Source organism: Aptenodytes patagonicus, chromosome 3 (assembly GCF_965638725.1).
Source record: "Aptenodytes patagonicus chromosome 3, bAptPat1.pri.cur, whole genome shotgun sequence".
NCBI classification, from domain to species: Eukaryota; Metazoa; Chordata; class Aves; order Sphenisciformes; family Spheniscidae; genus Aptenodytes; species Aptenodytes patagonicus.
In genome coordinates this window covers 116,581,706-116,595,040 of record NC_134951.1, presented here as the reverse complement: position 1 = coordinate 116,595,040, position 13,335 = coordinate 116,581,706, and the positions used below count along the sequence as shown (strand labels likewise).

The 13,335-nt window shown below is 48.2% G+C and overlaps 2 protein-coding genes across 2 annotated transcripts in view; both read left to right on the top strand.

The window, feature by feature from the left end:
* Positions 1 to 394: 394 nt before the first annotated feature.
* SMIM26 (small integral membrane protein 26) lies at positions 395 to 1,983 on the top strand. The gene is made up of 2 exons (XM_076334795.1): positions 395 to 536; positions 1,713 to 1,983. Exons 1-2 carry the CDS (start codon positions 413 to 415, stop codon positions 1,895 to 1,897), a joined length of 309 nt encoding a protein of 102 aa, XP_076190910.1. The 5' UTR covers positions 395 to 412; the 3' UTR covers positions 1,898 to 1,983.
* Positions 1,984 to 3,500: 1,517 nt separating this feature from the next.
* DTD1 (D-aminoacyl-tRNA deacylase 1) overlaps positions 3,501 to 13,335 on the top strand; it is a 28,379-nt gene continuing 18,544 nt past the window's right edge. Inside the window, exons 1-3 of the mRNA XM_076334793.1 lie at positions 3,501 to 3,608; positions 5,726 to 5,816; positions 8,676 to 8,911. Of these exons, the coding sequence (XP_076190908.1) occupies positions 3,566 to 3,608; positions 5,726 to 5,816; positions 8,676 to 8,911 (370 nt within the window). The 5' untranslated portion in view covers positions 3,501 to 3,565. The remainder of the gene's footprint in view (positions 3,609 to 5,725; positions 5,817 to 8,675; positions 8,912 to 13,335) is intronic.

Sequence of the window (13,335 nt, the reverse complement as noted above, 5' to 3'; positions counted from 1 at the left end):
CTTGAAAACTGGCAGGAAAACCGGCGATGCAGCCGTCGCTAACTCGGGCTCGGCGCCTGAATACGACGATGTCCCCGTGGGCTGCACCGCCTCGCACCCCCTCCACCGCGTCAGTCGCGGAGCTCCCGCCCAAACTCGGTTCTCAGCCGCTGCCGTGCACGCCGCTCGCCCCTCTTCCTGCCGCGATCCCCAGGCCGCGCCCGGGCGCTGTGCTTTCCAGGAGGAGCACAGCTTTGCTCTTATCGCAGCAAGAGCCCCGCTCACCGCCGCCATCTTCCGGCGGCTCGCGCCCCGCAGCCAGGGCGCAGGCGCGCACAGGCGCTCTCACCCCCACACCCCCCACCCCCCGCCCTGCGTGCCGCCCCATTGGCGGCGGGGCCCGACCAATGAGCGCGGGCGTTGCTGGGGGACGATGCGGGCGGCGGTATGGAACGCGCGGGCGGCGCTGCTGTACTCGCTGGGCGGCTGGACCATGCTGGGGGCCATGATCCACTACAGCTTCGGCGGCGGCGGCGCCGAGAGCGGCGAAGGGCCCGGTACGGGCTAACGCGGCCCCGAGTCCGAGGACGCCGCCTGGGGTCACCTCGCGGGGCGTGGTAGCGGCGGCGGATGCGTGGCCTGCTGAGGGCGGGCCTGGCCGAGGGGGCGGGGCTTCGCTGAGGGAGAGCTTGGCCGAGGGGGCGGGGCTTAGCGGGGGGCGGGGCTGGGGCACCCGCCGGGGCCCGGGAGACAGTCGCTGCCGGCGGTGGGGTCACCCCCGCCCCGGTCCCGGCTGTTCCCTCGGCCGAGGAAGGCAGCGTCGGGTGCTGCCTGCGCTGAACTGCCCTGACAGCCTGCCCGCCTCTCGGGGCTCTTGGAGCTGCGCGGCTGCTGGGTGCGAGGGCTCTGCATGGGACGGGTGAGCCGTCGGGGCCCGACAGGGCAGCTGCTGGCTCGGTGCGCGCCCTGAGCCTCCCGGCATCCCGAGGAGGTTCACCCTGAAGGAAGATAAATCCCGTGTTGATGGGAAAAGCATGTGCTTTATCTCTGGTGACAGGAACAGGGTCTAGACCCTTTCCAACTTGTTGCTTTTATTTGCACTGTGGGAGGGTTCAAAGCTGCACCAGGGAAGGTTCAGACTGCACATGAGGAAGCATTTCTTTACTGAGAGAGCGGTCAAATGCTGGGACAGGCTTCCTAGAGAGGTGGTCGATGCCCCAGGCCTGTCAGTGTTTAAAAGGCATTTGGACAGTGCCCTTAACGACATGCTTTAACTCTTGGTCGGCGCTGAAGTGGTCAGGCAGTTGGGCTAGATGATCATTGTAGGTCCCTTCCAACTGAAATAGTCTATCCTAGTCTATCCTGTCCTAATCCTACCCTATCCTATCCGCTCTCTGTGTTCCTCTTGCTCTTCCTCAGCAGCCTGCTGCTTATGAAGGTATAGTAACATGGAGCTAGCTGTAATGTGGATAACTTGGAAGCTAGTTGTTAATTGCTGCTACTGTAGTACTGCTACTAGTCCAGTACCAGTGCAGCAACCTAACTTACCCTAGTAAATCACTTTTTCTGTCTACACAGTCACTAGATCTTTGCCATCTATTTCTCAGAATTTGAGAAAAAGCAAAAAGAAGATCGAATGCCTATGTGGATGCTGTTTTGCCGTGATGAAGGGATAAAATCTTTTTATTGCTATGCTCTTTTTTTTCTCCCCCCTTCCCCCCCCTATTCCTTAGAGAATGAAAGTGATCCTCAGGCAAACCAAGCAACTCACAAGGAAATATTCACTAGAGAAACAGCTTTAGGATTACAAGTGACAACAGTGGTAACATACAAGGATGTTCAACCTCCTATTACTCAACTGCTCAGGCGTGTGAAATCATTCTTTGACTCTAATGACAGCTCTTCTTCTGAAAATTGAGCGGTCCGGAAGCTCAGAACTTTGTGCTGGAGCTGGCTTGTCGGAGGAAGTCATCCTGGCACCTGGCACCAGACCGTCAGTGGAAAACTTTCTCTTGCATCGCTGAAAAGACAGCTCCATCTCTGAAATAACTTTGCAAAACTTGCAAACCTTCTCGTCTGCTCGGATGACTGCTGTTCTTTGCACATGTATTCAAATTATTAAACGTGAACTGGGTTGTGAGACGTTAATGAATCTGCGTGCTGCCTGGTGTCCCGTGTCTGACGGTCTGACCACGTGGCCGTTGCGGCTTTTTTGTGAAGTTGCTTTCCCAGCTGGTGTGCAGGGCGTAGCCGGGTGATCTGCGATCCCCTCCTCAACTGATCAGCTCTGAAATGGATACTTAAGAACGATTAGTAAACGGGAAGGAGCGTAGTTTAATCTTTGGGGTACGAGAGTTGTTAATTGTCCTTCAAATAAAAGCTTACAGAAGATGAATTACAACTGCATAAATACTACTGTAAGCTGAAAACTTACTAAGTTTTCTGCTCCAGGCCCTCCGCCAGGCCCTTGTTTCTATAGGGGTTTCCCTGATCCTTATACGTGCTACCTCCCCTTGTAGCGTACTGCCCCCCAGCTGCTGTGGCTGCAACTAACTTGCATTCTATAGGGTTTTCCCTAGTCCTTACGGACATCGCCTCCTTTCACGGGAGGCTGCTCCTGGCCACTGTTTTCTATAGGTGTTTCCCCCAGCTTCTCTCACTGCTGACCCTCATTGCTATAGGGGCTCCCTGCAGCCACCACTTCCGCTTCTAGAAGGCTGCCCCCAGCCCCTACTTTCTGCAGGGGCTTCTCCCAGTCCCTATAAACATAGCCTTCCTTCAGAGGAAGCTGACCCCAGACCCTGCACAAGCAGACCTTCCTTTCTGTAGAGGCTTCCCCCTACCCCTGCAGATACCTCCCTGTTTCTATAGGGGCTGCCCGCTGCCCCTATAGCCTTTTCTAGGACACGCCACCCCCACCCCCCCAGCCCTGCCACTGGTCTCTGTAAGGTCTCCCCACAGTCTCTGCAGACACCACCCTGCTGTATAGAAAGCTGCTTCCAGCCTCTCCGCCCACACACCCCAGCTTCTATAGGGGCTTTTATACCACGTGAGCCCCAGCCCATGCACTACAGACCCACCTTTATGGGCTCCTTCAGTCCCTACAGCCACTACCTCCTTTTCCAGAAGGCTCCTCCTAGCCACTAGTTTCTATGGGCAGCCCCCACCGTGCTCCTATAGCCATTCCTATAGAGAATGCCACTCCGGTTACCTGCATTTGCTCCTTTCTGTAGGCGCCCCCCACCCCGCAAAAGACCCTATAGGCACCAAGTCCCTTCAGAGGAAGGGAGCCCCTCCGCACGCAAAACATTGGTAGGCACCTCACCTGCCTCTACGCACACCTCCCTTTTCTATAGAGGCTTCCTATAGGGGAAGCCCCCACTGGCACCGCTTGTGCCTCCGCTATGCTACACGCACCCCGCGGCCCTATAGCGCCTCGCACGGGGAGGCTGCGGCAGCACCTCCCAGCCGCCAGGGGGCGCTGTGAGGGGCGCGGGCCAGCAGGGAGCGGCCGCCGTTGCCTAGCGCCGCCGCCTTCCCCAACCCCCGCACCGGCGCCGGGCCTGCGCTGCGCGGCGGCGCCACCATGAAGGCCATCGTCCAGCGGGTGGCCCAGGCCAGTGTCACAGGTCAGTGTGCCGCCACCGGGAGGGCCCCCGCCTCCCCCTTCCCCCCTGCCGGGCCTCCCTTCCCCGCCCCGGCCTCCAGCGGTCCCTCAGCGCCTTCCCTTCAGTGCCGTCCCCTCCTCGCGTTGCCTCCGTGTGTGTGTGTGTGTGGGCAGCGCCATCCCCCTCGCTTTCCCCCACGGCTGGCGTGCGTGGGCGGCCGTCCTCCCCACCCCCCAACTTGTGTCCCTCTGCGCGGGTTTGGCGTGGGTCGGCTTGCTTTGCTTGTGTCGCCGGCGTGTGCTGGCCCAGTCGCCTCCTTGCGTTGCCGGTGTATGTCGGCAGCGCTGTCCCGGTCGCCTTCTCCCGTGGTTTGCGTGTGTCGTCTGTATGATGAGAGCTGCCTCCTTGCATTTCTTCCGTGTGCCAGCGGTGCCATCCCAGTTGCCAGGGACGTGGTTTGCGCGCCTCGGCACTATAATCAGAGCTGCTCCCTTGCGTTGCTGTCGTGTGTTGGCAGCGCAGTTGCAGTCGCCTCCTTGCATTGCTTGCATGTGTTGGCACTACGGTCGCGGTCTTCTTGTGTTGCTCGCGTGTGTTGGCAGTGCCGTCCCACTTGCCTTCTCTTGTGGCTTGCATGCGTCGGCACTACAATCGCAGTCGCCTCCTTGCATTGCAAGCGTGTTGGCAGCGCAGCCTGGCTCACCTTTTCGCGTTGCTTGTATGTGTCGGCAGTGCTGTCCCAGTCGCCGCCATGCATTGCTTGCGTGGGTCAAGGAAGCCAGCGATAGCTCTGGTGCTTGCTTAGCTGCCGGTAGGAATGGTGTGTTCTGACGGTATGTCCCTGCTATTGCAGCGGTTGGACCTTCTGTGTTCAAGATGCTTAAAATCCTCGAGAAGTTTGCATGTGAGGCAGTAAGTGTGCCCGCTGTGGGGCCCAGGGGCAAAATGGTGTGCAGCAGGATAGCCTGCATGTTAAGTAAACAGCTTCTGCTTGTGTGTGGCTGGTCAGTAAGTGTTGGAAGAGCATGCCTGTGAATAAGTAAGGAGCACAGCTTTTGTGCACAGCTGGTACTGCGGGTACAATAGTGGTCAGACCCCATCAGCACTGGGATTGTGGCTGACTTATCGCCACATTTCTGGGTAGAATTTAAACTGTTGTTTCTGGCCGTTAAAGAGTTTGAGATGTCCCTCTGTGAGGGAGATAGTGCTGTGCTTAGCAGGAGGATAGATTTCTGAGCTGGAGGGCTCATACCTAGATCAGACAGAAAGGAAGACTTTTTGGGAGTTTTCCCCCGTGGTTTGCTTCTGCCCATTGGGAATAGTCCAGATCTGGCTACTGGTGCACAGACACAAGCTTTCAGCTTTTGCTGGGGGCCTCTTCTTTCATTTTACAGGATGTTTGGGGCTTTTTTTCCCAGTTGCATGAGCCTGGGTATAGTTTTAACAGCTGGGTAGCTGGTGCTTATCTCAGTTTTCAGACCTCATTTAAATCTTACTACAGTCATCTCAGGCTCAGCCATGTTAAGATAATTTAAATTAATATAATTTAATTAAATTAAGATAATTTAAAACATTTCTTAGGAAAACATAATGGATCTGTGATGGTTTGTGTTTTATTGTAAATGTCATTAAAGAGGTTGTGTTCCCAACTAGGAGGGTAGAATTTGCAGGTTTTTACAAGTCCTGTTTCAAAAAATCCATGAGGACTATACCAAGTAGAAATCACCTTTTCACAACTAATGCAAAATATGTAGGGAGTGGTGGAGTAGAGAAATTGAGTACACTTATTGGTATCAACCAGGTGGATAATTTTTACAAGGATTGGAGAGAGTTCTGCCACCTCTCTGGTTAGCACTGCTGGTCCAATTGTAGTAAAAAATCTTTATACAGTGTTTTTAAACGCTGGAGTAAGCGTCTTGAGCTAGTCCCTCACAAATAAGTCACGACGTTGCGAAGACTTCTGAAAGAGGGCTTCTGTGTGATCTTTACTCTCTAACAAACTTAAGACAGAGAAGAAGGGTTTAGAATGATGTTTTCTTTGGTGGTTGTACAGTTGCCAGCTGAAATCAGTACTTACCTGTGTCATAAAATGAGATGGTGCATTTAGCCTTACTTTTCTTTTTCCCCCCCTTCCTCAGTGGGTGGTGAACAAATAAGTTCAATAGGACGAGGCCTCTGTGTGCTGCTGGGCATTTCTTTGGAAGATACACAAAGAGAGCTGGAGCACATGTAAGTCACATATTTCCTTTTGCCTTGTATTCTTTCACTTGTGCATTTCTGACACCGAATCAGTGATAACTGTGCAGTAGCCAAACAAATGGGGCACTTCTGTTGGGAAACTCAGGTTTGCCTGTTAGTTCCTCTTCAGATTTTACCTTGAATACAGGTTTCTTAGAGTTTTCTTTCTATGTTCCATTGAGAAAAATCTGTTTCCATTCCCTGTCTATGTGTTTTTTATCAAGAACGGACTCAAAAAAGGAAGAATCAACATGTTGGGTTTTTCTGATTGCCCTTTTTTAAATGTCTGTCCTTTTCACTGTATGAATTTACCCCAAAGGACTCCATCCTTCAAGGACGGGATGTATCAGAAACCTCAAACTCTTATTTTAGCTTGCACGTGAGAAGTTTTGTTCTTCCAAAAGGCTGGATAGTCTCGTCAGTTACTTTATAGAAAAGTGAATCAATTTTGGCAGCCTGGAGGGCTGGCTCTGGCCATCTGTTCCATGGCCACAAAATACTGTGATTCATCTGGCAAACACACGCAGGAGAGAGTTCTCCAGGGGCTTCTTCTGTCTCCTTCAGACTGTTCATTGTTCTAGGACTGACCTCAGTTCTTATGAAGGCAAAGAAGAAACAGGTAATAGAGCTAACTGATGTCAAGAAGAGGAAAGGCTCAAGCAGTGAAGAGAGAAGAATGTGAGCGAGTGTGAAAACAACTCTTAGCAGATGCGGAAGAGAAAGTAGGGAGTGGGGATGTGAACTAAAGGTCACCAAAGATCTCACATAAACATGTGAAACTTGTAGAAAATTGCAGCAAAGCTGAAGGTGTTTTTATTATGACATGCTCCATTGGCTTGCCTTACTGTTTGCCTCCTCAGTGTCTAAGATTTGCTCTATTGTTGGTTCTCATTCCTACCTTGGTGAATGTGAAAGATGCTTCTGAATATTGCAAGCGGGTGACCTGTAGCGACTGTGCTCTCGACACCAGGTTGTTTGGATGACTGACTCAGGAAAGGCAGGAAGCGAGCATCTGAAAAAAAGGAATGAAATAAATCAGCTTAACCAGGCTCTTCAAGTTCTATTAAAGGAAACCTTAGTAATGCTGTAAATGAAACAACAAACGTCTTCACCATTAAAACATAGCAGTGATTATGATTTAAACCTATGTGTTGGGACCTTCCAAGGCTTTTAACCATCCACTTCATTCAGGAGTCAATTCCGTTTGTCTTTGACATGCAGAAATTGGCGAGGATGGTTTTTGTGACTGTGCCTCAGGGGTGTTGAACTAGATGACCTTTAAAGGTCCCTTCCAACCCAAACTATTCTATGATTCTATTCCATGACCATAACAAAGTCTCAGCTTTATTTTACATTAACTGCCTCACTGCTGGTGCAGCCTAAAATGTCTGGCTGATGGCTGCAATTGAAATGCTTTGCACTTGATACGCTCCCTTTTTTATAGATGCTGCAGATTTGTAGAAGCTAAAAGAAGAAACCAAAGACAGGAGTGGCATGCATGTAGTCTTGTTATCAATCAAGGTCCAGCCATAGACTGGGTTGCAAATCTGCCTGCTGCTTTTCAGGATCCATTTGTGAAAGTCTCCTTGTCCTCTCTGAGTATTCAAACCAGTCAGTTCTGCCCCCCAGCTCAAAAAATCAGCCTTAATACAAATACAAACAAGTCCCAGGCACCACTTTGCTGCCACCTGCAGTTCTGCACTGTTCCCTGCCTTCCTCCTCTCATCTGTGGCCAGCAGGTCGAGGGAGGTGATTCTGCCCCTCTACTCCTCTCTGGTGAGACCCCACCTGGAGTACTGTGTCTGGCTCTGGAGCCCTCAGTACAAGGAGGACATGGACCTGCTGGAGCAGGTCCAGAGGAGGGCCACGAAAATGATGAGGGGGATGGAACACCTCTCCTATGAGGAAAGGCTGAAAGAGTTGGGGTTGTTCAGCCTAGAGAAGAGAAGGCTTCGGGGAGACCTTATTGCAGCCTGTCAGTACTTAAAGGGGGCTTATAAAAAAGACGGGGACAGACTTTTTAGTAGGACCTATTGCAATAGGACAAGGGGTAATAGTTTTAAACTAAAAAAGGGTAGATTCAGACTAAATATAAGGAAGAAATTTTTGACGCTGAGGGTGGTGAAGCACTGGCACAGGTTGCCCAGAGAGGTGGCGGATGCCCCATCCCTGGAAACATTCAAGGTCAGGTTGCTCAGAGCCCCGTCTAACCTGATCTAGTTGAAGATGTCCCTGCTCATTGCAGGGGGGTTGGACTAGATGACCTTTAGAGGTCCCTTCCAACCCAAACCTTTCTGTGATTCTATGATCCTGATGAAAGAGTGCTGTCCTCATCTGACTTGTTTGGAAAGAGTGCTAGGAGGTGACAAAGCTGGAGGAATATATGTGAATCATGTCTGGAAACCATAGTTTAGGATGATCTCATTTCTTACTGAGTGTGATTTCCCAGTGCGGTGGGAGGATTAAAATTCCCAAAGCTATTCACATGTTAAATAATGTTGTGACACATAAAATCAGGTAGTAAAGAGTAAGCTTTCTTACTTCCTATGCCATCTTCATGTCACCCCGTAACTTGCAGTTTTTCTGTCCTGATCTCATGCTCTGTAAAATGATGAAGTTAATTAATGGTCTGACAGTGTTATGTGTAAGGGCTTTCTTGGATATGGCTCTGCCTAATGTGACGAGATTCCCATGGTTTAGGAAGGAAGGGACAAAGGGATATCTTGTTATGTGGAGGCAGAATGAATATGCATCTACCTTCCCTTTTATCTCATCCTGTGTGGTAGGCATTAATTTGTACCTGTTGATCTTGCATGGGGCAATTTAGGAATTGTCTTTTTCTCCTCCTAGGGTTCGAAAGATCTTGAACTTGCGAGTATTTGAAGATGAAAGTGGGAAGCACTGGTCCAAAAGCGTGATGGATAAACAGTATGAAGTGTTGTGTGTGAGCCAATTTACTCTCCAGTGCATCCTGAAAGGAAACAAGCCCGACTACCACATGGCAATGCCCACAGAGCAGGCGGAGTGTTTTTATAACAACTTCCTAGAGCAGCTAAGAAAAGCCTACAAACCAGAGCTTATTAAAGGTAAGGGCAAAAGGTTGGTAAGGTCCTTGATGTGACCAGTGGACCTTGTTTGTATATGCTGTTCCCTGATCGTTGCTTTCTTTATTCTGTGATTCTCTCTCTGTGTGGCAAAGGAGCTGCCTTTCCGCGGAAGTAGATAAGGGGATGTTTTGGTATTTCCACTAGCAGCCCGGCAGGGTGATCACTCCAGTCGTCTTCTAGCCAAGCCGTTTTCCTGGCGTTCCTCTGGAATAGTTTGATATGTAGACCTTCTTGTAGCGTTACTGGCTGTACAATGTGAGCAATGACTCTGACAATGTAACCCAGAGAGACTGCAGCCATGAGAACAAGCTCGGGGGTCAGGCTCCCTCAAAGGCCGGATGTTTTGTGCTGTGTAGCTAGATTAACCCAGGAGGAGCATTTTTTCTGAGGCATATGTGGTTAGTCAGGCTCGAAGGCATTGCCAGTGTGTGATGGACAGCGTAGCTCCATCTGCCACTTTAGTTTTACATTCTGTTAAATGGTAATGATGACAGTAGGAAGTGTAATGTGCTACTCGAGAACAGCGTTTGATTTAGACTATCTTTTCTCAACTCTGTGCCATGTATGCAACAGTTTTCTCTTCACCAGAAAATGCCTGGCTTCCCTTTGCATTTGTGCTCTATCTATCTTTTCTGTTTGCTTTTCTGTTTACTTTCTGGCTGTTTTCGTATTTAGACTTGAATTTTTGATACACTTGCCCAGAAGACAAGTGTCCAGAAAAGACTATTTTTTAAATGGGGGCTATTAATAGACTGAAGTGGAAAAACAGAGATCATGATAATAGTCAGCCTTACTTTCCTTATGAGGAAAAAAAAAAGGGAAAAAAAGCAGAAAACTGGTAGCTGGGGAAAGGTTTAGAGGTTAATCTCTGTATTGACTATAGATGAAAGATAATTATCCCAAGTACCCATATCATGAAGTGCTTTCCGAAGAGGCACAGTGAAATGCACACATAAAATGTCCATCTTGTGTCAACTTTCCAGTAGCTTGAAATATTCTTCCAATCAACATTTGTTGATGATACAGAATGCACTTCTGATACCCCTTCCATGCATCCCTTTTGGTCCGTAACATAGAAGATTTCTGTTCTAATGAATTCAGATTATGTGTTTTTTGAATCTTTATCTTTGTTGAGTTATGACTAAGTTAGAACCTGTTCCTGTGCCTCTGAAACTGATAACAGAACTTCCTGGGAAGTCAATGGGAATAACATTTGCTCTAGTAAGATTTGATTGAGTTGGACCCTTATGTGTAGGTAAACTAAAAGCAAGTATGGGCTTCCTTCTTTCACTTAAATGAGGTGCAGAAAAATTTATATTTCTCTGTAAATCTACATCTTTGTCCTTGGACTTTGGAAAATACTCTGTTTCTGAAATACTTTCAATCAGTTTACATTTTGACAGCAGCTTTTTGCACTTCTCTTTTCAGTGGATAAGTTATACACCTGAAATGAATAGACACTGCTGTTAAGTGCCCATATTTTGGTACTTGTTTGCCAATGCTTCCTGCAAAAAGAACTTTGACTTCTGCATTTTCTTTTTTTCATGCTGAAAACATAGATTTAGAAACCCAAGGGTGGCTACCTGTGCTATTGTGTCAGATAACGCATGCATTTGAAACTGCTGGCAGCACTGGAACCACCTGTTAATTTATTTTGCTTTCTTTTTAGGCTGTGCAGTCTGCATTGTGCTGCATCCGAGTCTATTAAACTCTTATGATTGAAGTTTCTGTTGTGCCACTTGCTTTGCCAGTGGCTTTTTGTTTGTTTGTTTGTTTTATCTATTTATTTTTGTGTGTGCAAAGTTTCTGAAGCTTGGCGGTTCCATGGATAGCAGGCTAAGTCCTGTGGTTGCGTCGACAGAGTTTACAATTGCCCTGAGCTGAGGTGGATTCAAACACAGAGCCTTTACACACTGGCAGGCCGTATATGAGCAGGACTGCTTGAGTGTGAGTATAACTTTGTGAAATTGTAATACCTGAGCTGTGATTTAATGTGGCATGCAAACATACTGCCCAGAAAAAGTCCTAATGAAATGAGAACCTGCCCTGCTGGGGGCTGTCCTATGGGCTGCTGTGTTACAAAGGGTGATGGGAGGGCCCTGGGAAGGAGCACTGATGAATGAGCTGCTGGGCCATTAAAATAGGCTTAGTGTGTCAGCATGAGGCTCTACCTTCTGTCTTCAAAATCTGTACTCATATATTTGCCCCACATATACACATACACACACACACAACTGTAGTTACTGGGAGATTAGAGTTTGATTCTCTGGATTGCTGTAGGTGCCCTTCCCTTTTATCTTACAAATTGCTTAATGCATTTTAGAAGAATCATTTCATCATTTAAAGTGGAATTTGTGTACCTGAGTCAAAGACAGATCAATAAATGTCTCGCCATATTGCTTAAGAGCCTTGTGTTTTCTAGTCCCTATGTTTTTTCAGTAGAGTACTTTGGCTGTTTGAAGTTGAGCTGCTATGTGTGCCACTGTTGTAGGTGCTGGGCAGGCAGCTCCTCCGTCTGACATCTGGTCTATCTGGAGCTTGCCAGCTAGGAGCTTAGAGTGGTAAGTGTTCCCCAAAGAGAAGCACAAACCATTCTTTCACACCCAGAGCAGCGGGACGTTTGACAAACAAAATCTTGGAGAAGGCTCAGAGCCATGGTTCCTAGTTTCACACAGATATCTTAAGACTGCAGATGGACACCATGGAAAGAGAAGGCTGCATCAGAAATCCTTGCTTGTCTCACTTCAGTGCTTTCTTGTGAAGTTCATTCCTGAACACCTCACTCCACGCTTAGGACTCTGTTACGCAAGCTAATATCCAAAAACTGGGCCTACCAAGGCTTCTCCTTGTGTGTCAGGGCCTTCGCTCTCTGTCTTGAATGTGGATTTAGTCTTCTGAGGCACTAAAGATTAGCATGGCAAAGAGTGTGAAATATCTCACTCCCTTAATAGCAATATCTGAGTAGATATGAGAGGACTCTTCCACAAGTAGGAGTTTAATTCGGATTAAGGTTTGGTGCAAGCTGAAAGCAGAATTATTCTCACTGATTAATTGCCTTTTTGAGTGTTGTCACTTCGGAATACGGGCGCTTATCTGGAGCGGGAGTACCCGCATGGGCTTAATTAGGAATAACTTTCCAAGTAGACAAGCTTAGAAGTAACTTCTGAATAAAATCAATGTGAAGTTTCTAGGTCATGAGTCTTGAGATATGTCCCAAAACATTCTGAAAGTAAATTATATCTCATTTTCAAGTCTTTACATCTCAGATGTGGCTTGTCTGTCTCACCTCAGATAAAGATCCTCTTTGCCTCTGAAGAAGGCATGCATGCCAGATTCTAAGGGAAGAGGAGTTCGAAGAGGTGGGTGTCCAGCAGAATAAACTTGTCACTTTAATTATACTTGTAGGATCCTATTTTCTTGCAGAGGATGTTGCAAGGAGGTGACCTGATCAGTCAAGAAGTCTCAAAGTGGGGGAAGGTACTTACTACCTTGAAGAGCATTGTGGTATAAAAAGCAAGAAAAGAAATAGTATTGAAGGGTAAGTTGCTAGTGTCTCCCATGGACAGTACAGGGTCATGTGATTAAATTTACCCAAAGTAGCTGGGGTAACAAGCAACATCCAAGGAGAGTGGATTCTTTCTCCTCCTTTCCTTCTGACTGAAAAATCAAAATCAATCCAGACAGACTCTTGGGACAGAGAGATGGAAGAGATGATGTCTTCAGTTTCCTTGCAGTCCTGTGCAGAAGAGGGATTTGTCTGTATCAGAGTTTGAGAAGTTGCATTCAAGGGCAGAACAATCAACTCCTTTGCAGCCTGTCTGCCCCAGCACTGTAGAGGTGATGTGTTGCACCGGTGTGCTCTTAGGTGAACGCAAAATGCAGTGGTACCACAGATGTCAGTCTGTTTTAGGGGAGTCAGGCTTGTCTCTCAACTTACCTCTTCAGGAAACCATAACACACAAATGAAAAATGCCTTCTTTGAAAGTTTATATGAATCGCCATATACTGAAACTACAGCAGACAGTGGGACAAGGGAAGGAAGGCAGGAACATGTTTTTGAGGCAGGCAGCCAACACGGGGAGATTCTGCTGAAGAAGCTTCTCTTCCTAAGGAGGAATTAGGCATTGATTTAAGAAGAGATTGTGAAACTAGGTTTTAGCTTTACCTTGTTCCTTCAGGCAAGACCAGACCCTGAAGCTGCAGAGAAAAAAGCTGTGTTACAGTGAGGGCACTTCATGAAAAGAGCTATGAGGACCAATGGACCGCTAGAACCCTTTGGTTTTGTTGTGTGAGGGAGCTGCCAGCACAAAAATCTAGAAGTGTCCCATGAGGAAAGCACATACTGTGCAGGGACCATGGTCCCTGAAACTACAGGATGCATCAATTTGTGATAAGGGAGGGTG